The 27,998-nt window shown below is 28.2% G+C and overlaps 2 protein-coding genes across 11 annotated transcripts in view; one reads left to right on the forward strand and one right to left on the reverse strand.

The window, feature by feature from the left end:
* LOC123264090 (fasciclin-1) overlaps nt 1-27,998 on the forward strand; it is a 382,407-nt gene that overhangs the window by 251,745 nt on the left and 102,664 nt on the right. The gene's annotated exons all lie outside the window — the stretch shown is intronic.
* On the reverse strand, nt 958-27,939 carry LOC123264092 (origin recognition complex subunit 3). 2 transcript variants are annotated; one of them, XM_044727172.1, is made up of 14 exons: nt 27,806-27,937; nt 27,622-27,730; nt 23,025-23,162; nt 22,767-22,887; nt 22,526-22,683; nt 20,319-20,467; nt 18,500-18,608; nt 18,023-18,187; nt 15,992-16,300; nt 14,093-14,383; nt 13,767-14,000; nt 10,585-10,704; nt 1,213-1,277; nt 958-1,128 (listed from the first exon to the last, which is right to left on the reverse strand). In XM_044727172.1, exons 2-14 carry the CDS (start codon nt 27,643-27,645, stop codon nt 1,035-1,037), a joined length of 1,977 nt encoding a protein of 658 aa, XP_044583107.1. In that variant the 5' UTR covers nt 27,646-27,730; nt 27,806-27,937; the 3' UTR covers nt 958-1,034. The 2 variants fall into 2 exon arrangements, with proteins under 2 accessions (XP_044583107.1, XP_044583106.1); XM_044727171.1 differs by having other exon boundaries at nt 27,622-27,939.

Genomic DNA, 27,998 nt, shown 5'->3' on the forward strand with positions numbered 1-27,998 from the left:
TAGTTGAATTTAATCTGGAATTGATCCCAAATTAATCTAAAATAACTCCGCTCAAAAAACTTCGGATTCACTTTACACGTAAATTGTTTAATTACTTTACACCAAAACTCCGAGTAAAGGGATTAAATTTTAATTTGGATTAAGATTTACTCCGAATTCATTCCGATTTTTTACAATGTATTTTTAATCTCGTAATATTAAATTTTTCAAAATATATGCATATATTGAATGAAAAAAAAAATGATGAAATATTATTTGATCCTCCCATTTGACATGTTAATCAATAAAAATATTAATGAAAATTTACTTCTTTCTTTATATTTGATTTTTTGGAGCAATAGAGAAATTTTATCACGACAAGAAAATTTACTTCTATCAAGAACTAAATTTTTTGGAGCAAGAGGCTGAATTTTCTCAAAACAACAAGATTTTCTTGACTTAAATAAATTTTCTTAAGAATCAATTTTGTTGGAATAAGTAAAATTTCTTGTGTCAAAAAAAAATTTTTTTTTGCTCAAGAAAATAATTAGGAAAAAAAATATTTCCTTGGCTCCTTTTTTTTTGTGAAGAATAGAACAAAATCTATAATATTACTGAACTTTTATATTTGAGCATAAATATCAGCTCAAGTTGAATTAGCAAGACATTTTATTACTCATTAAGAAGTTATTACTTACAATACAACTTATCTGTACTTAATTACTGTACAAGGGGAGGAATAATAATTATAATAATCATACTAATAATAATAATTTGTAGTAAGTAACGGAATATTTGACTGCTGTGTCTAAGAAGGTCATGAATTAATTAAATATCTTCAGGCTAAACCTTTGAGACATGTCTTCATTTACATTCGCATATATATGTTTAATATTGAACTTCAAATTTGCATTACATTCGTATACATTACTATTATTAATGTTTAATATCAACGTTATTCTGTGCAGAAAAGTTCGCTTTATTTCAATGGGTTTTATAAAAAAGTTACAAAAAATATCTGAAGATTAGAATAGTATAGTAAGATAGTTTCATACTCATGTGAGTCGTTTTACGTGGTCTGTTTTCTTCCGAGACGTTTTTATGAAGCCGAGAAACTGGAGCTCGGCAACGGCTCGAGTGAAACGCGCTCTGATTTATTTGTTAAGAAAATTAATCGTTATATTTGGTTAGCTGTCATTTTCAGTTTTAGTTTTTTTTTTTGTAAAAGGATACTGTATTTCTGGATCCACTTCTGTTTGTTCTGATTCGTGGTTAGGATTCACGACCATTAAAAATGCCTGGAAAATAGTTTTTGCATAAATTAGTATATTAAAAATATCTTGATGAAAAAAATAGGAAAAATTTTCATCAACAATCTTAATGCTATTTTAATTCTTTATAAATTTGATATCAAACTTAGATAGAAAAAAAATTATTTACTGTACACTACAAGAGTAAATAAAAAAATAATTTTAATTTGTTAATTACAAGAAATTAATTTTATTTAGAATTAAATTTTAAAGCTCGTTTAAATTTTCCCGCGAGTATTTTTTTTCATACTAATTGAACGCCCTCTTTCGTTCCGATAAGTGAATCATAAAAAAGAACCAATTAAAGACTGTATTACTTTTGGTCAGCCAGCGAACACAATTGAGTATAGTATCTGTTTTTAAGATATATTTACAAATAAATTTTTATAAATGGCTGCTCAAAGGACAAAAAATTTCTCCAACTGCCAGCCGAAAAAAATTAATTATAATTAAAAAAAACAATATTAAGCTGCAATTTTCAATACGCAACTTTCTATAAGGCAGATGAAGAGATTAAAAAATAAATAGAGCTGAAAAATTTATTTTTTCAAAAGTTATCGTGTTTGCTCCTCCATAAAAATTTTAAAAATCCACACCAGCCATTAAAACGACTTTTTTTATGTAAAAATAGCAATTAATCGATTAAAAAAAAATATTGTTAAGCTTAGCGATAATTTTCCTTTTAACACGTCGATAGAAAAAATAATTATCTACTGTACACTATCAGAATAAATAGAAAAATAATTTTAATATGTTAATTACAAGAAATTTATTTTATTTACACTTCAATTTTAAAGCTCGTTTAAATTTTTCCGCGAGTATTCTTTTCATACGAATTGAACGCCCTCTTTCGTTCCGATAAGTGAATCATAAAAAAGAACCAATTAAAGACTGTATTACTTTTGGTCAGCCAGCGAACATAATTGAGTATAGTATCAGTTGTTTTTAAGCTATATTTACAAATAAATTTTTATAAATGGCTGCTCAAAGGACAGAAAATTTCTCCAACTGCCAGCCGAAAAAAATTAATTATAATTTAAAAAAACAATATTAAGCTGCAATTTTCAATACGCAACTTTCTATAAGGCAGATGAAGAGATTAAAAAATAAATAGAGCTGAAAAATTTATTTTTTCAAAAGTTATCGTGTTTGCCTCTCCATAAAAACTTTAAAAATCCACACCAGCCATTAAAACGACTTTTTTATGTAAAAATAGCAATTAATCGATTTAAAAACAATTTTAATAAGTTCAGCGATCATTTTTCTTTCTAACAGAGTACTTTTTGTGTAAATACTTAAATTATTTCATTGAGAAAAAAAATCAAATAAAGTTCCAAGTTAATGAATGTTTAAAATCATGTATAAGAATAATACAAATATAATTGTATAATTTCATTTAATGATAGGAAACTTTTTTAATTATATATATTATAGCGGTGCAATAAAGTATCTCGTAACTATTAAGCAAGCTAATAACCTCGAAATTACTGACCAAACTCTTCTGTTTTATAATTACCGTACATAATTTTAATTACATTCGAATGATACCTCGATTATTCAAACACAGAATAACTTTTACAATTATAATTATAATTAACAAAATAATGAGTCAATTAAAATAAAAGCACACAATCGTTGGAACTCATTTTCAGCAAAACTTCACGCTTATTTAATTATTCTATCCAACTCATTCGAAACTAATAATTTTCTGTCTAACTATCGGGTTTATCGATTTTATTAATCAACGAAAAATAATTTACTTTATTGAAATATTACGAGTAATAAGTAATGAAACTCATTATTCATTACATTCGAGGTTATGAACGCGAAATTAAATACCGGCCAAAATGTAGGATTGGTTTATTAAAAAATTGTAAATTTAATGAAGGTTAAAATTTTTTTTAAATTTTAGTCTTCCCAATATTCGTCAAAATTCTTTATTTTAATTTAATATAATTTAAACAATTTAATGATTGATGATTTTTACTTATTTAATAAAGTAAAGTAATAAAATGACTTTCGTATTCATTAATTGCCGGATTAAATAAACAGATTTGGCAACAGCGCGTTTGATTATCCACAGATTCGGTAGAATCTGGCGCCAAGTTCCGTTCAAATCCGTTGTAAACGGAGCGCCAGACTACCGACTTTTGAGGTTGCGAAATTTTATTTAATTCTACGGTACTTTTTTTCCCTAATTGTTTATTATAACAGTAATTCATAATTTATTTCACCGTATTAATTAATTATATTCACTTACTAGCAGTTACCCGCCCGCTTCGCGTGGCGTACAATATACGTGTATTTGTATATCTATATTCACAAATGTAGGTATACAAATACATAGAGTGATCATATAATGGTACATGATCATCTATTAGGGCTTTTACCTTATATAAAAATTTTTAATTTTTTTTATATTTAATGCCTTCTTATTATCCTTTAGGAATTGAATTTTATAATTTTTTAATTAACGCCCACGCAAGGATTTGTGAGGGTGGCATTTCATAAAATTCATTCTTTACAGCTCAAAAACTCCAAAAAAATCAATCTGGCTACGTTTCAATCCTTTAGCTGCTATAGATTAAAAGGTACAATTTCTTTTAATTTTACGCCCACGCACGGACATGTGGGGGTAGAATTTAATGAAATTTATTCTTAACAGCTCAAAAATGCCAAAAAAGCATTCTGGCCATGTTTCAAAGTATTAATAGCTATAGATTGAAATTTACGAATTTTTTCTTAATTTGACGCCCACGCACGGGCACGCCAGGGGGGTGGAATGTCACAGAATTCGTTTTTAAAAAATTTCTAAATGTAATTTGAAACATTCTGACCAAGTTTTGAACTATTAAAAGCCATAATTGAAAAATATGAATTTTTTTTCGTGAACACCCCCGCAACCCCTCCTTGTGGGTGGAATTCCGTGAAATCCGTTCTTAGCTGACCTCTACTTGGCAAAAGGAATATTCCTGCCAAATTTCAAGTCTCTAGGTCTTATAGTTCCAGAGATATCGTGATGAGTGACTATCTATATCTATAGAAAGTCTCCTATATATATATATAGATAACAGTATGGTTTTCTAAGAAATAAAAGCACGAAAGATGCTATTGTAGCTATCACTAATTTTATTTATATGAATCTTGATATCAATAATCCGACAGTAATAGCTTTTTTGGATTTAGCGAAAGCTTTTGACACGGTAGATCACGTTATATTGCTTGATAAATTATATAAGTATGGAATTAGAGGTGTTGCTGCTGAGTTAATCAGTAACTATCTTACAAATAGGTTTTAGGCTGTCAAACTTAATAAAATAGGGAAATGGATGTGCAATAACTATCTAACTTTGAATATAGAGAAAACTAATTACATAACTTTCGGCTCATACAAAGACAGCATTCCAGATAATTTTGTATGAAAGATTTATGATAAGGTTATTAATCGGTCTGACACTTGTAAATATCTGGGTTTAATTTTTGATAGTCATATGAGATGGGATAAACATGTCAAAGAAGTTCTGAGAAAGACCAGATATTTCATGTTTATTTTCTACAAGCTAAAGAATGTTATGAATAAAAAAGCCTTAAAAATGATTTACTATGCTTTATTTAAAAGTATTGTAACGTATGGTATTATTGCCTGGGGGGGTAGTTATAAAAATGTAATGAAAGTGCTAATAAATACTCAAAATAAATTAATCCGATTTTTACATGATAAAGATGATAAAACTCCGATAATGGGAATTAAAAATAAGTTTATTGCAGAGTCTCTATGTTATCATTATTCTTACTGTAAAGAAAAATATAATGATTATAAGGGTAAAACTAGAGCTAAATCCTTACAATTACCAAAGATTAATAAAAATATTTCGCGCAAAAATTCTAAATATATAGCAATTAAGTATTTTAATAAACTACCTCAGACTTTAAAGTCGTTAAATATAAAAAATAAGCCTAATAAAAAAAAAGTATTTCAGTGGATAGCATCAATTGATATCTAATTTCATGATTACATCTTTGTAATCATAATATGCTCTCTTGTTTATTCTTTTTTCATTTTAAAATGATACTTTATATATTAATATTGAGTCTTTTTATTGATAAGTTTTTGTTTCTCCAGGTCTATGTACAGGTGTTTTTTATAACACCTCTATAGGTGCATATTTTGTTATGTATATACTAATTTTGTATCCTGGTAATAATAAATAAAAATAATAATAATTACTTGAAATTATTAAATTTTATCAGCACATACTATAGCTCGCTCACAAATTTCGATCCTGACTTTTTTTTTTGATGGAGAAAAGTCAGCGCCACAGACTAGATAAAATAAAAATGTGTAGTAATCCTCCTATAGATACGCAACTACAGTTAAAAAAAGTAATTCACAGCTTACATTTACGGCCGCCAGGGTGCACTGGAATTATATCTACATAAACTGTAGCTTCAAGGGGATAGTTTGCAGTAAAAAATGCTGCCAACGCGAGATTTAAGTTGGTACCAATTGTAAATTTTCTTTATAATTACAAAAAATTCTAAAATCCGAACAAAAACAGTTTCACTGTAAAAAAATCGCGCCAAGTCCACGTTCATAAGACTATTAGGAAAAAAAAATTTTTTTTTCTTTACAAAAACATACAAAATTAAAAAATCCAAGTAACCGATATGATTGTTTATGATTTTCGGAAATTAAAAAAAATCTTATTGTAAATTTAAAAATTAAAAAAAAAAATTTAGAACGTACTTGGTGTGCGTCATTGTGTATTTCAATTTTTTTAAAGTCCTAGTAAATAGATTTTACGAATTTCATTAAAAGTAAAATATTTTGCAACCACGCACACTAAATACGTTCTAAAATTTTTTTTTAATTTTTAAATTTACAATAAGATTTTTTTTAATTTCCGAAAATCATAAACAATCATATCGGTTACTTGGATTTTTTAATTTTTTAATTTTGTATGTTTTTGTAAAGAAAAAAAAATTTTTTTTTCCGAATAGTCTTATGAACGTGGACTTGGCGCGATTTTTTTACAGTGAAACTGTTTTTGTTCGGATACCCATTACAGAGACGTGGATGAGTGTGTGGGTTACATATTTCTCTCTCTGTAATTATATCTCTATCCTTTTCTTTTTTCTCAGCTGTTGACGCGACGTTGCCAAATTTTTATTCGAATAAATAGCTGACGATAAACGAGTCAAAAACATTAAATTAAACTTTAATTATTTCAAAAATTATATCGGTAATGTATTATTATTAAATTTTTTTCATATTTTACAATAATCCAAGTTTACTAAGTATAGTTTTTAATTTGTTAAAGTTGGGAGGTTAATATTGAAAAAAATAATTAAAGTCTCGACTAAAATTTGTCCGCCATAAGAGCCCGTGTATAAGGAGATAAAAAATGTGATTTTTGAAATTTAATATCTAAGTAGCTAAACGGTTAATCTTTTTAAAGTTTTTGGATTAGATAAATGACGTATTTATTTATACGTATACTTAATTTCAAAGCTCAAAGTTGGAAATTATTTTTTACATTAGATTCGCTCGAACCTCTTTAACGAGTAACTCATAGAATATTTGTACGGACTGGATAGACGAATAAGTAGTTGTAGATGTAGATGTAGATGGCACCGTAGATGTTGATGGCGACGAAACAAGGTGATTTTAGTCGAGGGAACATAATTCATAATTCATGCGCTGCCACGCTACGCTATCAGTCATTATATGTACCCAATGAGTCCCTGGAAGCTTTTCCATAGTTATTTAGCACTTGTGCAGAGCATACATTTTAAAAGCGATAATTAAACTTGGAAAGTCGCAACACTAAAACACTTCACCTGGGCAGAGTGATCTTAAAATAGCTTGGAAAAATTATCTCAATCGCTTGAATAAAAACTACTCTACCCCGAGAATAGTATAGTGCTCGTTAAAAATCCACTCGTTGAATATTTTATTTTTTTCCGCAATATCTAGATAAGCTTACTGTATACCACGGACTTAAAAACATTTTTATTTTGAATGCCCGCGTATAACTGTTGGCTAATAATTTAACTACGCTGAATTGTATAAGCTTTAAATCGTAATTACACCGTGTACTGATAAATTATAAATAATCTGGAATGTTTTTAAAATCTGTTTTATTAAACGGAATTTGTTTTATTTATTTCGTTGGTTTATCTTTGAATTTATGGAAATTTTCAAATACAGATTTATTACCCGAGTTTTTTAAATTATACATTCACTATCCGGCTTGAGGGACTAAAATGTACTACGTAGCATGACTCAAGTTTTGGTTATTTCACAAACCGTTAGTAATTGTTTATTTGTATTGATAAGAAATAAGATTTAGGGATGATAAAGGTTCACGCTAACTCAGTTCGGAAAACTGATACAACAAGTTTGGAAAATCCAAAAGTCCACGGCTCATAATGCTCATAGAATTTTTAATAAAAAATATATTGTATTGTTAATTGATAGAGTAAACTGGAAAATAAGGAAATTTATTATTGTCAATTATTGAAGTTATTTATATTTCAAAAATTTCCCGGGTTTTATCTTACTCAACTCAGCTCTAGCTGTTATTATTACGTGCATGCGCTTAGGGAATTAAATTATAATTAATTTTAGTGTAAAAATTCCGTAATCGGATATTTTTCCGATGAAAAAAAATTTTTGAAAATCCAAAAATTCACGACTCATTATGCTCATTTAATTATGAAATAATAATAAAATAGAAAATCCGCTCAAGAGACTAAATTTTTAAATGAATAATAAAGTGCTACAATCTATGAAAAATTTATTAGTGCATTGAAAAGAAAGTATTTTTCCTCCATAAATACAAAGTATAATTGAGCGAGTATTCTTATTGTAAGAAAATTAGTAAAATTCTCACAGCAATATCAAGTTTAATCCTGAGAATAATACTCTGTGCTATTGAAGCATACCAAAAGTAATGGTGGGCGCCATCATATCCCTCCTTTTTAACTTCTAGTGGTAATTGTTATATTGAGAGCAGCTGTTTGTTTACAAATTGTTGAATGGTAAGAAATTAGTCTTTATACAGTTACAAAAAGGTTCATTAATATTTATTAAATAATACCGTTAATTCTTGATAGTTTATTAAATAAAAAATAAAAAAGACCGTCATTCTATAGATAAATACTTGTATGAATTAAATGAAGTTAAGTTGGTTTGATTTTGGTGAGAGTGAAAGCAAGTTCTGATACAGTCAAAATTCATATTGTTTTGTGGATTAAACTCTGGTATTTTTCCCGCAAAAATACCACTTTCTTTACTTCAGCTTAAATTTACTTGGAGGAAAAATACTTTTTTGCACGCCTCATAAGCGAAGCGTTGAGGTAGTGCTCTACTCTTCACATGTCAAAAAAAGGAGTTTTCTAGAAATTGAAATTGATTTTTTTTCACTTATATCGCACTTACAGGATAATATGAGTGCACTTATATTAAATCAAATAATCTATCAGGCACATAAAATATATTTCAATAACAACTAGCAACTTAACAGTCACGTAGTGACTGCCGCGACTTGTGAACTATAAATAAATAAAAATTTGCTTTATTAAATAATGACTTTTGTTAAATTGCACTGTACTTTCTTAACTATTGACGTTTTTAAAGATATAAGCTCATCCTGATGTTACACTCATCAAGAGCTTCCATTTGAGTACCTACATGCATTTTGATATATTTTTCATATATACATACATATATATATATATATATATATATATATATATATATGAAAAATTGATGTGGGTACTCAAATGAAAGGTCTCGATGAGCGTAATGTCAGGTTGAGCTTATATCTTTAAAAATGTCAATAAGGTAATATGAGTGCACTTATATCAAGTCGAATAATCTGTCAGGCACATAAAATATATTTCAATAACAATTATTTTGTTTAACATAGTAAATAATAACATTAAAAATTATCTTTCCTGGACGTCCGTGTGTCTGTGTTTATGGATCCGAGTATGTGGCAGGGAAATTGCTCGAAAAAATAAGAAAAACGGTAGACCCTGAAGGCCATCCCTGCAACTTCCCGCTAATTCCATACTTAGGCGCTTAAAATTGCACCAATGACGTTTTTGAGCTCTTCGAGCTCAAAAATACAATTTATGGCTTATTTTGAGCTCTCCAAGCTCAAAGAAATTGTTTTCCTATGCTTTTGAGCTCTTCGAGCTCAAAAGTCTGATAGGGATTTGATGACACTATTTTTTGAATTTTTAAACCGCAATAACTTTTGAATGAATAAACCGATTTTCACGCGGTTGGCAGCATTCGACGCAGTTTTTCAAGCCTCACAAAGAATCTTAAATTTTGAATTGATCGCGCTAGAAGTTTCGGAGTTATTCCGAAAAAATACTTTTTTTGGTTTTCTTTCGTTCACGATATCTCTCGAACGAATCAACCGATTTTGACCGGACTGGTGGCGATCGACGTGGTTTTTTGGGGTTAAGAGCTGATTAGTTTTTAGAATTGAACCATCAAGCTGTTTAAAAGTTATTCCAAAAAAACCACATTTGAAAACAATTTTTTTTTCAGTTTTTTGAAGATTTCTCAAAATCTATTGATCTGAATCGGTCCAAATAGTTTTCAAAATCTAAGTTTGGTCAAGCCCTTTCGAATGTCACCAACCGCGATGAAATCGGTCAAGCCGTTCAAAAGTTATAAGCGGTTCACATACTTTCACACACACACACACACAGACACACACACACACACACACACACACACACACACACACACACACACACACATACATACATACAGACACCGTGACAACCTCGCGGGGATAGTCAGGGAAGCTTCCTGTGACCTTCAAACGTCGAGATCTGATGAAAACTCGGTTTTTGCAAAATGGGTTGAAAACAATAACTTCCCGATTTTTGAAAATCTTTGATTTTTTTACCGGGAAGTTAAAAATAATCATACCAGAATAATTTTTTTTTTTCATCTAAAGTAACACACTAAAGACTTTCTTAATTAATATGACCGTTCAATTCACTGTCGTTTAGTTATTATTTATAAAAAACTAAGATACGACTGTGTATTTGTATATCTATACATACATTTTATTATAGTTTTTTTTCCTCACCTTATAATTATGGCGCCACTAAACCATAGCAGAGTTTTCTGTTTTTTATTGTTTTGTTTTTTGTATTTTATTTTAATCAATTTTATTGTGAAAAATGAGATTATGAGGCGTGCACTTTTGGATTTTCCAAACTTTTTTTTCAGTGTTTGTTAATAGAAAGAAAAAAAACTTACTTGTAACCAATCATACATATTGATCAATTTCCTTGACTCCAAATGCAGCTTGTAAATAATGCTGAGGTCGGGTAACGTCGGTAGGATCGTTTGCTCGGTTTCGAATTTGCAGCAGCCGCACTGTAGTTTAGAAAATTAATAGAATAGACCAGTGGCAATGCCAATACAATATACATTTTAAACGGATGGCTCTACTGCGGAACAACCAGTTTAGTGTGTATAATAAAGAGCTATGCCACGAGACAAAGCGTGTGGAATGGGCCGGGAGGTAAATAGAGATAGAGACAAATATAGATAGAGGAATAGGAACATTTTAGGACATTTGCAATTCATTGGATAGTAAACGGATGAATGCTGCTGGTGGATTATTCCGACATACTAAATTTCATACATCCCCTTCATATTTTAATGCTACATATTTATATCTATATACATGCATGATGGATAAAGAGGAAATTTGAAATTCTAAAGAGTTTTCAAATTCTTCATTTTATTGTTTTTAATGTTTTTGATTAACGAAAATTATTAAGGCTATAAAGAAAACTTAATAGAGTAAAAACTAATGCTAAAGTTTAATTTCATCAAATTGATCGGGAAATATTAAATTTTTTATTTTTTTAAGTATATAGATAGATTAATAAGAGCCTATTTGATAAGCTTTCAGATGGAGTTTAAAAGAAGTTAATAAGTTATCGAATTGAATAGTAATTGCGCCAAGAACCACCAAAATTCACAATTTTAAAAAATTTTTTAAATATTTAATTGATGTAATTTTGAAACTTATTGATCTAGCAAAATATATAGCTATGTAAATTGAAGCTTATTTAATGAGCTTTCAGATAAAATTTACAGTAATTTAGTAAATTATCTTATTTAGTAGCTATTGCGGGGAGAGACAGTAAAAGTTTAAATTTTTCGCTGTAATTAATAATTTTTTTAAATTTATAATTGCTGTAATTTGTTAACTAACCGACCGATTTAGTTTATCTTCGAACTTAAGCTTGGAAATTTTTCAAAAAATAAGTATTCTAAGTTTTATGGAGATCTGACAAGAATTGTGTGAGTTTTAGTAGAGACAAGATCGGTTATATTCTATACGTATAGATACATATGTAAGGTAAAATACCCAGTACTTGAACACTTATAAAAATGGGACCAGTATTTGAACAGATTTTTCGAATTTTTATAATATATAATCCGTAAATTTATTATGAGTAATATGCGCATATTATAATTATTAAATGATACAGTTATTGATTTCTGTAAGTTTTTTCAATTATAAATCAAAACAATTTTATTTTTGTTAACTTAAAGTTGACATGTCGAGAATCGCCGATAGATGCTATTTTTTTCATGAAAAAGGTACTAAATCGTAAACCGAACAATCAGTTAAAAAAACGGTATATCATCATTTTATGTAAAAAAAAATTAGGAAAACGGTTGACCCTGAAGGCCATCCCTGCAACTTCCCGCTAATTCCATACTTAGGCGCTTAAAATTGCACCAATGACGTTTTTGAGCTCTTCGAGCTCAAAAGTCTGATACGGATTTGATGACACTATTTTTTGAATTTTTAAACCGCAATAACTTTTGAATGAATAAACCGATTTTTACGCGGTTAGAAGCATTCGACGCAGTTTTTTAAGCCTCACAAAGAATCTCAAATTTTGAATTGATCGCGCTAGGAATTTTGGAGTTATTCCGAAAAAACACTTTTTTCGGTTTTCTTTCGTTCACGATATCTCTCGAACGAATCAACCGATTTTGACCGGACTGGTGGCGATCGACGTGGTTTTTTGAGGTTAAAAGCTAATTAGTTTTTGGAATTGAACCTTTGAGCCGTTTAAAAGTTATTCCAAAAAAACCACATTTGAAAAAAAATTTTTTTTTCAGTTTTTTGAAGATTTCTCAAAATCTATTGATCTGAATCGGTCCAAATAGTTTTCAAAATCTAAGTTTAGTCAAGCCCTTTCGAATGGCACCAACCGCGATGAAATCGGTCAAGCCGTTCAAAAGTTATAAGCGGTTCACATACTTTCACATACTTTCAGATACATACAGACACCGTGACAACCTCGCGGGGATAGTCAGGGAAGCTTTTTGTGACCTTCAAACGTCGAGATCTGATGAAAACTCGATTTTTGCAAAACGGGGTGAAAACAATAACTTCCCGATTTTTGAAAATCTTTGATTTTCTTAGCGGGAAGTTAAAAATTGTACCATCCAATGAAATAGTCTTTTCTAAATAACATATTTTTTGCAAAAACATAAACAATAATTCTTATATTAAATTTTAGCGTCTAACTATACCTCCAAATTTTCAAAGCGGTACCCAGAACTTGAACAAGCTGAGGCCGTATAATTTTAACAGCACTCTAACCTCTAATAGATTTATAGACTAGTGATCAGTAATGTGATTTGTATTAATTACTGCAAATTAAAAAAGTTTTATAGCTAAAAATTAGTGTAGTTAAAAATTATTGAACATTTTGGATTGATTTTTTTCTATTTATAATTGAAAATTTGCTTTGTCATTCATAAAAAATGTAATTAAAAAATTAAAAACAAATATTTTTCAGTTATAAATGAACATATTAAATATTGACAGTATTATTTTTAATATTATTCAATAATATGTTATAAATCTTTGAATATTTCAATTAAAAATTGAAAATTTTTAGTGTGCCTATTGCCATATATTTTATTAGTTCAACTACTGCTCCCGTAGAGTTCAACTACTGCAGCTTGTCAGAATTGATTGTTTAACTACTACTCCTTTCATAGTCTATCTTAAAAACGTTGTCAAAATATAAATATTCAATTGTCTGCGTTATTTTGCACTTCAATCAATTCAAAATTGTTTATATTTTCATGAAAATCACTTATTTGAACTAATAATTACATCTTTATATATTAAAAGTAGGGTCAAATACGTTTTACTTTGAAACCTGTTTAACTACTGGGTATTATACCTATATAAACTTTTGAGTTGAAGGTATGATCTTAACCAGCTCGACGAGGTGAGTCAGGAAATAGCAAAATTTTTGAAAAGTTCCGTGAGGACAAATACAATATTTAGATTTCGATTAAATTTAGGAAAAATTAGTCAGACAAAATATTTTTTTTTGTAGAAAAAAAAATTTGAAATTTTATAAATAAAAATAAGTGACAAAATTACTTACATTTAAATAAATCGATGGATAATTCAATCCCGTGTGAATAACCGCCCGCAATGAACCTCGTAAATGATGTTTCCCGGCATTTGCGTCGCTGAAGCAAAATATTTCACTGCAGGGCAAACGGTTTGGATTTTTTAAATACTCCATAAACAGATCATCATTTAAATAATTCATCAAATTCAATTGCGCTTGTTTAAATTCAGACTTTGAAGACTTTTGCGCTTTATTCAATAAATTCTAAAAATTAATTATTAAGAATATATAATAATCATAATCAATAATCAATAATAATAGTGATTTTTTATCACGAATTATACTAAGTAAATTACTTCTCTAAATGAAGTCCGACTTATTTTCAAAGTCGGAGTTGCAACTGGAGTGACTTCTAATGAAATTTCCAAACTGGCTTCTTTTATTTTTTCTAAATGAATTTTTAAATTTTCTATAACTCCATTGAAATTTATTTCTTCGGTGTTGTTATCTTCTATTATTTTGATTATCTTCTCTAATTTTGTTACTAATTCGGATTTCGAAAGAAAATTTAGTAGTTTTATACATTCTTTGTATTCTTGAGTTTCTGTTAAATCACATGTCACTGCTGTTGCATATATTTCACGTAGCTTGAAAAAAACAAAAAACGAAATAATAATAATTATAATAATCAAAATGCCGTTACTTGTGAATCATAAATAAAATTTTGCTTTATTAAATAATGACTTTTGTTAAATTACACTGTACTTTCTTAAATATTAACGTTTTTAAAGATATATACTCATCCTAATGCTACACTAATCAAGAGCTTTCATTTGAATACCCACATGCATTTTTCATATATACATATATATAATATATATTTTAAAGATATAAGTTCATCTCGATGTTACACTCGTCAAGAGCTTTCATTTGAGTACCAACATGCATTTTTGATATATATATATATATATATAGTATATATATATATATATATATATATATATATATATATAAATATATGAAAAATTGATGTGGGTACTCAAATGAAAAGTCTCAATGAGTGTAATGTTAGGGTGAGCTTATATCTTTAAAAATGTCAATAGTTCACCAGATACAAGGTCATTTCTTAATTATGTATCTAGAGATAGAGCATTTTTGAATGCAGCCTAAGTACTTATCATAATAAATTGACTATCAGTGAAAATGATATGAAACATTGAAAAGACACAAATTCAAGTCAAAACCTTTGCAATTGTACTAAATTTCACTAAAAAAAAAAAACCGATTTTATCATATGACTATTTTAAATCATGACTTTTGTTAAATTGCACTGTACTTTCTTAACTATTGACATTATTGAAGATATAAGACCATCCCAATGTTACACTCATGAAGAGCTTTCATTTGAGTACTTACATACATTTTTGATATATTTTTTATATATACATATATATAATATATATAAATATATGAAAAAATGATGTGGATACTCAAATGAAAGGTCTCGATGAGTGTAATGTCGAAGTGAGCTTATATCATTAAAAATATCAATACTTCACAAGATATTTTTTAAATTTCAATGTACTTTCTTAACTATCCACATTTTTGAAGATATAAGCTCATCCCGACGTTACACTTATCAAGAGCTTTCATTTGAGTACCCATATGCATTCTGATATATTTGTCATATATACATATATGTAATATATATAAATATATATGAAAAATTGATGTGGGTACTCAAATGACAGGTCTCGATGAGTGTTATGTCGGGGTGAGCTTATATTATTAAAAGTGTCAATAGTTCACAAGATACAAGGTCATTTTCTAATTATATATCTAGAGATAGAGCATTTTTGAATGCAGCCTAAATACTTATCATAAAAAATTGACTATCGGTGAGAATAAAATGAAATCTTGAAAAGGCATAAATTCAAGTCAAGACCTTTGTAAAAACACTAAATTTCACTAATAAAACCGATTTTATTATATGACTGTCCTGGAGACAAAATTTTTATTATTCTCCTAATAATATAGATTTTGTTATTATTATCTCATAATAACAATAAATTTTCGTTTAAGTGATAACATAATTTTAATAATGAAATGTCTCTAATAAAAGAACTAAAAATAATTCATATTTATCATATACACTTTTAATTAAACTGAATGTCAGAGTGTACAAACTCTTATTAATTAAAGCCAGTAAAATATTCAGAGAAATAAATAAGTAAATAAATAACTTAGAACCGTACCTGTTTACCCAGCGGCGATCCGGGAAGAGAAGAAACCAAATAATGCAAGCACTTGAGAATAATAAAAAATCCAGTGGTAGAGTCGTGAAATTGTTGTAGAAACTTTCCAACCAGCCATTTTAAGCTTTCGTCGTCCATGTCGTCTTTTCCTTTTATTTTATGATTCTCCGTGTATTTTACGACTGAGGGCAAGCTTCTGATGTCATCTAAATCTTCGGTTGATAATTTTCCAATCGCTTGATCGATAGTTTTACGGCTGCAGCACAATGAGGTCAGGTTGTTGCCGAAAAAGTGTTGGAACATACATAACTACAAAACAAAGCTCTTAATGTTAATAGAAGAAATTTTGTCGATAGAAAAAAAAATATTTATCAACTGTATACTACAAGAATAAATTTAAAAACGGATTTTGATAAGTTAATTACAAATAAACTACAAAAAATTAATTTTATTTACAATTCAATTTTAAAGCTCGTTTAAATTTTCCCGCGAGTATTATTTTCATACGAATCGAACGCCCTCTTTCGTTCCGATAAGTGAATCATAAAAAAGAACCAATTAAAGACTGTATTACCTTTAGTCAGCCAGCAAACATAATTGAGTATAGTATCAGCTGTCTTCAAGCTGTATTTACAAATAAATTTTTATAAATGGCCGCTCAAAGGACAGAAAATTTCTCCAACTGCCAGCCGAAAAAAATTAATTATAATTAAACAAAACAATATTAAGCTGCAATTTTCAATACGCAACTTCCGATAAAGCAGATGAAGAGATTAAAAAATAAATAGAGTTGGAAAATTTATTTTTTCAAAAGTTATCGTGTTTGCCCCTCTATAAAAACTTTGAAAATTCACACCAGCCATTACAACGACTTTTTTATTTAAAAATAGCAATTAATCGATTAAAAAAAAATAACTATAAGTTCAGCGATCATTTTTCTTTCTAACAGTGTGTTTTTTTTATGATTTATATATGGTTGATTCTCTGTTAGGACGTCTTAAATTTGTACAAAATTGTCCGACCAAATTATTTTTGATTTTATTAGAAAAAAAATTAACAATGGTTACAAAACTATCAGCTTAATCATAATAAATAAACAGCCGAATTAATTTTTGCTTTTTCTATATTTGTGTATCTTTTGCCATATAACATGATAGGGGACTGCTTGCCAGGGGACTATTTTTTATTTGTCAAATTGAGAAAAATCAAGCAAACTATTTCAATGCATTCAACTTTTTAAGTTCTCAATGAATGTTTACATTAATTAGAATAAAATTAAGACTTATGGATCCAATTTTATAAATAAATTATAAATAAAAATAGTTGCCAGGGGACTGAGTTTTGAAGTGGCCCAGACACATATTTCCAGCACAAACGGTGCTTTGACACTAAATAAAATGCCGATAAAGCGCTAACAGCCCTATGGTTATTAACTCAAGGTTAATTAGATCCTTATAAACCTTACAAAAGATAAAATAACACGCTGGATTTTTTTTTTGGCTTTGAACTTCTGGTAGGGGACTGTTCTTAAAATGCCTGAGACAAACTTTGGTTTAATGAATTTAATGAAACAAATTGATTTTCGGTACTTTTTATTGAAGAAGATTGTTAGTTAACTAATTAAGTTTATAAACATTATGGACCAAATTATATATTATTGACGAATAACTTAAAATGTAATCTTAAAGTTTGAATTTTGGGAATGGGACAGCCCAGAGGACTGATATTTCGGTGGTTTACGAACTTATAGCAAAAAAACCAAAATTTATTTCATTTTATTTTTCAATGCTCCAAATAGAAATGTTTTTTTACTTTCGTAATAAATTTTTTTTAGTAACAAAATAACAATTTTTCTAATAAAAAAATGCCTGAAACAGCAAAAAACATCCTTATAGAGAATCACCCATATGCATTATAATTGTCAGGTACGATTTAATGTGACAAAACCTTAGAATCTTAATATTTAGGCGATACTAGATTATATTTTCGCGCCTAAATTTGAGGTATGTAATAATAATATCAATATCATACCTTGTAGCCTTGCAAAAAAGAGTCGACGGAAAAATCATAAAACAGAAAAATATCCGTCAATAATTGAAACGCGCGTCCTGTTAGCATAAAAGGGGTTTTTCCGGAGAAGACAGTGCCCTCCAAAATGTCCGACAAACTTTTAACTTGCGTTTGGGTGTAAAAAACCTGTAAAAATAAATAAATAAATACACAAGTATAAAAAACAAATTAGAAATTCATGTTTTTAAATTTTAACAGAGTTACAATATATATTTAGCGAAGTAGAAAGAACATAAATAGCGGAATATCAGGAGGAAAATAAAATAGAGAAGCTTTAAGTTTATTCAGTATTTAGTTTGTTTTATTTTTGTTCCTCATCGCTATTTACAACAACCGTGAATTAAATGCCAGGCGTATTATACTTATCTAAAGTTTTTACTTGCTTTAAAAATAATTGCATATGAAAATTTTATTCTGTTTATTTTTGTTTTTGTTTACCTGAACTCGAAGTTTGGACGTCGCGTCGTATGGTAATGATCTGTGAACTGCGTGGAGAGTTGTTGCAACTCCGAAAATTAGTACGAATTTAATTGTTCGCCTATATGAGCTGAAATTTTTTCATTTTAAAATAAATTATTTTTTCATATAACCTGCATTGAAAATGTGAGTTTCAATGCCTGTTGAGCCAACCGAAACTAGACAATTTCAGACCAATGCGACTGTGCCGGGCAGGTATCAATTATTTCTTCCCGGTGGACAGAAAATGACGATTTTCTGTCCGCGAGGTGAAGTTGCAGCTTTATTTTCAATCCTATCAATTGTTTGTTTATTTTATACCTTTATAATTGTCATTTTAACCGTTAAACTGTACTGACATATTATAATTCTGTTATTAAGCATAAATAAGAATGATAAAAGAAAACTTGTCAATTTACGAATAATGTTTGGTAAAAAATAAACTATTACTTTCTATTTTATTATAAGTTTCATAATAAAATGGTATTTTCGCTGTTCGTCTGAAACTATCTAGTTCTGGTTGGCACCAGACATTGAAACTAGCATTTTTAATGCAACTTATATGAAAAATATAATGTGTGACGCGGTATGAAACACGATTTCAGACCGAGTGATGCCAGCCCTCGCTTCGCTCGGGCAGGCAACTTCACTCTGGTCTGAAATCGTCTTGTTTCATCCCTAGTCACACAATATACTATTTTTTTCAAAAATCTATGAATGTAAAAGTGAATAGTTATTTGGGTAATTCTCTGTAAGGATGTTTTTTGCTGTTTCAGGCATTTTTTTATTAGAAAAATTGTTATTTTGTTACTAAAAAAAATTTATTACCAAAGTAAAAAAACATTTCTATTTGGAGCATTGAAAACTAAAATGAAATAAATTTTGGTTTTTTTGCTATAAATTCGTAAACCACCAAAATAACAGTTCCCTGGGCTGTCCCATTCCCAAAATTCAAACTTTAAGATTAAATTTTAAGTTATTCGTCCATAATATATAATTTGGTTCATAATGTTTATGAACTTAATTAGTTAACTAACAATCTTCTTCAATAAAAAGTACCGAAAATTAATTTGTTTCATTAAATTCATTAAACCAAAGTTTGTCCCAGGCATTTTAAGAACAGTCCCCTGCCAGAAGTTCAAAACCAAAAAAAAAATCCAGCGTGTTATTTTATCTTTTGTAAGGTTTATAAGGATCTAACTAGCCTTGAGTTAATAACCATAGGGCTGTTAGCGCTTTATCGGCATTTTATTTAGTGTCAAAGCACCGTTTGTGCTGGAAATATGTGTCTGGGCCACTTCAAAACTCAGTCCTCTGGCAACTATTTTTATTTATAATTTATTTATAAAATTCGATCCATAAGTCTTAATATTATTTTAATTAATGTAAATATTAATTGAGAACTTGAAAAGTTGAATGCATTGAAATAGTTTGCTTGATTTTTCTCAATTTGATAAAAAAAAACAGTCCCCTGGCAAGCAGTCCCCTGTGATGTTATATGGCAAAATATACACAAATATCGAAAAAGCAAAAATTAAATCAGCTATTTATTTATTATTATTAAGCTAAGTTTTGTAGCCCTTGTTAATTTTTTTTCTAATAAAATCAAAAATAATTTGGTCGGACAATTTTGTACAGATTTAAGACGTCCTTACAGAGAATCATCCCTTTAAATAACAGTTATCATCTCGTTCAATATTTATATAATAAATAATTATATTTGGTCGGATTTAAATTTTTCTTCCTAGAATGTTCAATCTTCTAACCTGCAAAACATTTAAATTGACGCCCATATATTTACCTCAACACCAATATAAAGTCATGTAGTATAATCGGATTAAAACTTTCGAAATCCGGGATTACAATAACCAGCGGAGTGTCCGTACATTGTTCTTTGTACCAAGCTTCTAATACTCTCAAAGTACACTGGCTTTTTTTGACACTCGGGACCTTTAACACAAATATATTTCTAGTTAAAAACGTATTTATCTCGCTCTAAAAATAATAAACTGACTTTTTTAATGTTTAAGTCTCTTTTGAAAATATTTTAGTAAATTAAATTAAGAAAGTCAGATCAAGAAAGTATTTTAGAGGTCACTCGAAATTTTTTAAAATTTTGAACGACTTCAAAAAAAATTTTTTTAAGCTGCTGTTTTTGCCTTAATTTCAAAATTAAGATTCAAAATTAATGATTCAAATTTTTTCTAACATCAAAAATTTCAATTTAAAAATTACAGCTTGCCTATTGGTCGTTAGTAAAAATTATAAGAGATTTTTTTTTTTTTTAATTTAATTTTGAACAAATTTTATTCGAACAATTTTTGTATACGACCAATATTTTTATCATTATTTCAAAATTAAGATTCATAATGAAAGAATCGAATTTTTTCTACACTGATAAAAAAACTATCTCCATTCAAGAAAAATATTCTAGCTCCAAGAAAATTATTTTGAAGAGAACTAGTTGTCTTATTTCAAGAAATTCTCGTCTTGATTTTATGTTTCTTGGAGTGAGAGATCTAATCACTCCGATTGATAACATTTTTACGAGGTTCAAGACTACATTATCTTCGATCGATACAAGTGAATTCTTTATTCAAAAACGATTCTCTTCAATAAAGAATAATTTTATTTCATTTCAAGAATTATTGATTGTTGATTCAAGAACAAATTTTTTTATTTATAATGTTATAAGTTTAAGTCAGAAAAAAACTTTGAAGTAAAAAAATTTGTATTTCTCTATATGCCGAAAAATATTTATTATTACAGAGAATGGCAAAAATACAAAAATTTATATGCTTAAAACAAGTAAAATAATATCTTAATTTTCAAGTCGCGCCATACTTAGAGCAAGTCAGTAATATCGTGAACCAATGACACCGTTTATTTTAATCTAAGAGAAAGAAATTCTTGGGCGAAGTTGTATATATCTTATTTTAAAACAACCAAGTTTTTTGATTCAAAAATCAATTTCTTAAGTTAAGAAAATTGAATTATTTAAAACAAGAATGACATTTTGAAGAAAAATTTTTTCTTAAATCAAGTCATTTTTTCTATCAGTTTAACAAAAAAAATTTTAATTGCACGCCTCATAGCGCGAAGCGCGTGAGGTTGTGCTTTATACTTGACTCGTCAAGGTCAAGCAATTTTGTGATCTTTAAATGTCTCTATCACAACCATATTACACTTATACAATAATATAAGTAGATATATAAGTACACGGAGAAAACACTTAAATTAAACCATCTTTTACTTTCTAAAATCATTTCATGTTGCTATTTTGAAAAAAAAAGGTTTTGAAAAAAATTTTACGTGGACGTCCGGATGTCACCCCATTTTGGATGTACCAACGATTACTCCCGAACAAATTGATATTTCAAGACCGGACCTTTTTTATTAGTTTACGAATGCGATGAAATGGGTCCGTATTTCATATCAGTAGCCTAGTTTACGTATTTTTTTTTTAAATTGAATTTTTATTAAAATTTATTACGATATAACCGTACAAAGACAAACGAATTTTTCTTATTTGTCACGTGAAAACTATGGCGCCACTTGATAAAGCTAGATTTTTTTAGACTGCGTGCGCATATAACAAGAAAAAAGGGCGCTGATATTAAAAAAAAAAAAAAAATACTCTGTAAGAAATTACTTAATTATAATTTTCTTTTTTTTTATCAGTTACACAATTTATTTTTTCTTAAAAAATGAATGAGCCTTATGAGGCGTGCACTTTTGGATTTTCCAAACTTTTTTGAAATTACGGCTTTCCTATTGGTCGTAAGAAAAATTTTTTTCACTTCAACTTTCATTCAAACAATTTTTTTATACGACCAATATTTTGATCGTAATTATCGATTATTAATTGTTATTTTGAAATTAAAGCAAAAATTCTGGCTTTAAATTGATCACCGTATATTTACATATAACTCGAAATATAATAAAGTCGTTTTTTTGAGTTATATATATATAAAAAACAATATAAATTGAAATTAATTAAATTTTTACCTCATCGGATCCATTTATTAACTGAAAAACCATATCCTCCGTCAACGATTTTATGCTTCCCGAGTCCCTGGACTGGACAACGGCAATATAATTGGTGATGCCAGATATTTGTAACGCCAATTTACGAAATAACTCCTCATGATCCGGAAGGTTGATGCCTACATTAATTTAATTAATCAGTAAAATCCTACTACTATCCTATTATTTCACTATTAATTAATAATACTCATTATTTGATAACCTGTTAACAATATAGCGGTGGGAATTTCGTTCAAAAAATCACTTCTATTGTTTTCCTTGATATCGCTGATGTACTCCTTTATGTCAGTCAATATTTGTTTGAACATGTCGGTGTTTATTTTCTGTTATTGATCAAAATTTACATTTAATCACTCTACTTTTATTAGTGCAAATAATTTTTTACGTTTTACTTCAATTTTTAATTAACGCGTTTTTTAGTTTTTTTAACTACTAATTTTTTTATTTTTTTTATTAATACCTCAGCGCAATTTTTAATTGTCGACCAAACTTGTTCGTACGCTAGATACCAAGGCTCTGAAATTTTACAATTTGATATTGATTTTGGCTTCATGCGATTCCTGCCGATTTTGTAACTTCCCTGGTGAGCAAAAACTCCCTAAAAAAAAAAAAATTATACATAGATACGTTTTATGAGAAAAAAATTTTTTTTTATATATTTATTACAGTTCTTCTTACAAATTAAACAATTTAAAAAAAAAAAAAAAAAAAAAAAAAAAAAGAAGAAATCTATATTATTAAGAAAATAAGCGAAATTTTGTGGCCAGTGTATTTATAATAAAATGGATTTTTGTGGTTAAATTTAGAATCGTTGAAAAAGTCTTCACCTGAAGTTGTGCCTTTTCAATGTTTTATATAATATTTTTAAAATAGTTAATTGATTATGATAAGTATTTAGACTGCATTCTAAAATCTTCTATCTCTCTAGATACATAATTAAGAAATGACCTTGTATCTTGTGAACTATTGACATCTTTAAATACATAAGCTCATCCCGATGTTATACTCATCGAGACTTTTCATTTGAGTACCCACATCAATTGTTCATATATTTTATATATTTATATATATTGTAAATATGTATATATGAAAAATATATCAAAAATGCATGTAGGTACTCAAATGAAAGCTGTTGATGAGTGTAACATCGTAATGAGCATATATATTTAAAAACGTCAATATTTAACAAATTACCTTGTATCTCGAGAACTATTGACATTTTTAAAGATATAAGCTCACCCTGACATTACACTCATCGATACCTTTCATTTGAGTACCCACATCAATTTTTCATATATTTTATATATTTATAAATCAGAAATACCATATATATAAAATATATAAAAAATTGATGTGGGTACTTAAATAAAAGGTCTCGATGAGTGTAACATCGGGATAAGATTATATCTTTAAAAATGTCAATAATTAAGAAATTACATTGTATCTTGTGAAATATTGTCATTTTTGAAGATAAAGCTCATCCCGATGTTACACTCATCAAGACCTTTCATTTAAGTACCCACATCAATTTTTTATATATTTATATATATTATATATATGTATATTAGGGTGGCGGAAAAAAACCGACTATTTTTTTTTTTGAGTCTCGAGTGAAAAAAATGTTAGTTTTTGATATTTTAAGAGCTTTCACCAAAGAACAGCTCAAAAAAAATTTTTTAAGAGGCCACTCCAAATTTTTTAAAATTTCAAAAATCGTCAAAAATCGAATTTTTTCATTCTTAATTTTTTTTCTCGTTACGGTATAATTTTATAGACCAAAAAAAAATAAGTTTCTGAAAGTTTCAGTTCATAATTTAAATTTTGAAAGGTCGCTCATAATTTTTTTTTTTTTCTTTAATTAGTCATATCGCCGACTTCAAGTGTTAAGAGTGGTACGTTGGGGTCTTTTTGGTTTGAAAAAATCTTAACCTACGCGGCAAGGTCAAATCTCAACCAAGCTGGTTTCTAAGACCAGCTTGGGATTCGAACCCACGCCTGGCAGTTGATTTAATAAAATTATTAAATTAAAAAAAAAATATATTTTCTATGTTGTGCTTGATTTTTAGTTCATCTCGTGATGTATTTTTATCGATTATTGTACTAAATAAAAAAAAAAAAATGCATGGAATTTTAATTTGAATAGTAAAAGGTCGCTCGAAAAAAATCTAAACTAATGCACTAATAAATTGAAAAAAATTATGAGCGACCTTTCAAAATTCAAATTTTGAACTTAAATTTTCAGAAACTTTTTTTTTTTTTTTTTTTTTTTTTAATTTGTTTAAAGTCGCATAAACTACTAAGGTCATGAGCGACTACGGTAGGGGGTAAACTTTTGAGATTGGAACTCGTTTTATTTTTTTTGGCTGAGCACAAAAATACACTTAAATATTGAAAATATTCATTGGTGTACGCCGGACTCGAACCCGGTCCAATGCTTTGGTAAGCAAGGGCCAGATCCGATAGGGCTGCTGCGCGCCTATGTCAGAAACTTATTTTTTTTTTAGTCTATAAAATGAAAAATATTAAAAATATTTATAAGTATTGAAAAAAATTCAAATTTCGTTATTTTCAATACTTTTTAATTCGTTTTTTTAATCAGGGATATTAATTCTTCTTAATAATCTTAGAATATATAAACGAAAAATGTTCAATATTTTTATAATAATTTCAAGATCGTAATTACATATTGACGTATAAGCTAACAAAAATTACTAATACCAATATTTTATTATTTTTTAACCGTCAATTAAATATTTCGGCGAACCATTAACTATTGAGAAATAATTCGAATAATGTGAATTCGAAGTTTTAAATAATTTTTTAATCATGTTAAATTTAATAACTATATTCTTGTTGAAATAATATTCCTAACTTAGCTAAATAATATTTCATTGAAATTTAATTCCAGAATAGATGTTATTTGGTCTAGATATGAATGTAAACATATAAATTGAAGCTTATTTTCTCAGCTTTAAGATGCACTTTACAGAAATCAAACATCTCGGCGCGTTCAAAAGTTATTTATAGGAGAAGGACTAAAAATATAAAATTTTCAATTTTTCAAAATTTTGAAATGCTGTAATTTCTATTAAACTAATTGACCGATTCAGCTCAAATTTGAACTCGACCTTTGTAATCGTCCATAAAATGAGTATGTTAAGTTTCATTAAGATCTTTTGAGAATTGTAGACGTTATCGTGCTGACAAGCCGCGTTATATCGTATATATCGTATATAATATATATATATAGTATATATATATATATATATATATATATATATATATATATATAGCAGCATATATATATATATATATCTATATATATACTAGCTGTTACCCGCCCGCTTCGCTGGGCGCTTTATAGAATTGCATTTTTAGATCTAGACTTGAAATTTAATTAGAGTATTGTTTTGACTTGCACAGATTCCAAATGAGTATTGAAAGTTTTAGTTAATGTCATTGCAAGTCTCATAAGTAAAGTTGAAGTCTGTCTAGCTTCAAGTGCGAAGAATTTTTTGTCATTTAAAATTTTCTCAGCGACATCAATTTTTCATAGAAAATAAACTACACATGTTATTTACATACCCCGTGTTTGAAAAATGCATTCATTTTAATCAGTAACATTCCCTCGATCCCGTAATAAGAACAATTTATAAGTTATGTAATCAGCAAAAATAACATGTATGTAAAATTCTAAGTTCGTTGACCGAATTACTACATATAATGTTAAGTTTTGTAAACCTTACAATGACTTTTTTCCCGCTGGTAAAGAGACGTTTGTTGCAAGGAAATTTTTAGCAAATGTTATTGAAACTCAATAGACAGGGTCTAAATTTTATGTTTCAAAAAGTCCTAGTTGATAAACAACAACATTTTCAGTAGATTTCATAGATATCTAACTATTTTAATTCTTGAAACCAATTTTACCATAACCAAACATACGATCAGCATATAAATATAAATTTTCAACACTTAGTTCACCAGACATAATTAGCTTCTTTCTTTAACTTTTTTTTTTAAATGACGTGAAATCAATCAAATATTAAGGTTATGTAATAAAAACAAAAGAAAATCGTATTAAAAACAAATGAATGAAAAATGAGTCTTTTGTTTTTATTAGCGGGAAAAAATGTATATAAAAATTAATCGTAAAAAAAAGGGTTGATAAAATCCAAAAATAAGTAGCCTATAACCATATATGAAAAATTCTGCGTCGAAAGGTAGCAATCCCATTCCGATAGCTTCAGTAGTTTTGACGTCAACTTTTATCAAAGGAACCCTATTTCGTCATATATGTATATTTTCCACCCACGCATTCGCCCACGCGTAGGTATATATGGAACTAAATTCTCAAAAAAGTAACGTAATAAAAATTATTTTCTTTTATGCCGATAAAAAAAACAAATAAATTGAAGAAAAATGCTCGTCTTTTGTTTTTATCGGCGGGAAAAAATGTTTATTAAAGTTAAATAGAAATAAAATGGTGAAGGATTGATGGAATTCGAAAAATAAGTAGCCTATAACCATCTACAATTCATTTCGCATCGAATGGTCCTAGTCCCATGTCAATACGTTCAGTAGTTTTTGCGTGATTGACGGTCTACGAAACCCACTTTCATTATATATATATATATATATATATATATATATATATATATATATATATATATATATATATATATATACATAAACTTTTGAACTATATGTATTTTCTGACTCAGCTCATCGAGTTAGGTCGGAATATAGCAAAATTTTTCAAAAGTTGCGGCATGAGAACGGCTATAATAGTTAGATTTTTATGAAATCTATTAAAAAAATCATTGAGCCAAAGTTTTCTTATTCATAATTCGTAAATCTCGGCAGTCACATAGTGACTGCAGGTTGCTAGTTATTTTTATTTAAATTAAATTTAGCGCTCAAAAAAATTTGAATTTTCCCGCCATTATAAAGTAAACAGTGAAACTATAACTAAGATAAGCATGCCGGCATGCAACAGGTTACAATCAATAACTATTATTATTATCTAGATATTAAACATGAAATAATGAATAAATTACCTTCGAAACTGATACATCGTCCATTGTAGTAATTATCCGTTAAATATTAATCATTAAATCTCTATAACACCGCACTTAAATTTTAATACTCGTTATATTTTCCGCAACACTGAAATATATTAAATATAAATTATATTTTAGTTTCAGTATAACAATACTTTGATTATTAAAGCTATTTACACACTAGTTTATATTATTAATTACTAATTGTACGTTATAAATTATAAATCGTGGGTATTACTCCAAAGTTTGGTTAGTTTGTTGTTGTTAGAGCAAGCAGAGGGAAATAACAGAACAGAGAATGTATTCTTACAAGTGTATTGTGTGTAAGTGTGTAAGTGTATTACTCACCACTAATGTGAAGACGACAGCTGTCT

This window comes from Cotesia glomerata, linkage group LG4 (assembly GCF_020080835.1).
Source record: "Cotesia glomerata isolate CgM1 linkage group LG4, MPM_Cglom_v2.3, whole genome shotgun sequence".
NCBI classification, from domain to species: Eukaryota; Metazoa; Arthropoda; class Insecta; order Hymenoptera; family Braconidae; genus Cotesia; species Cotesia glomerata.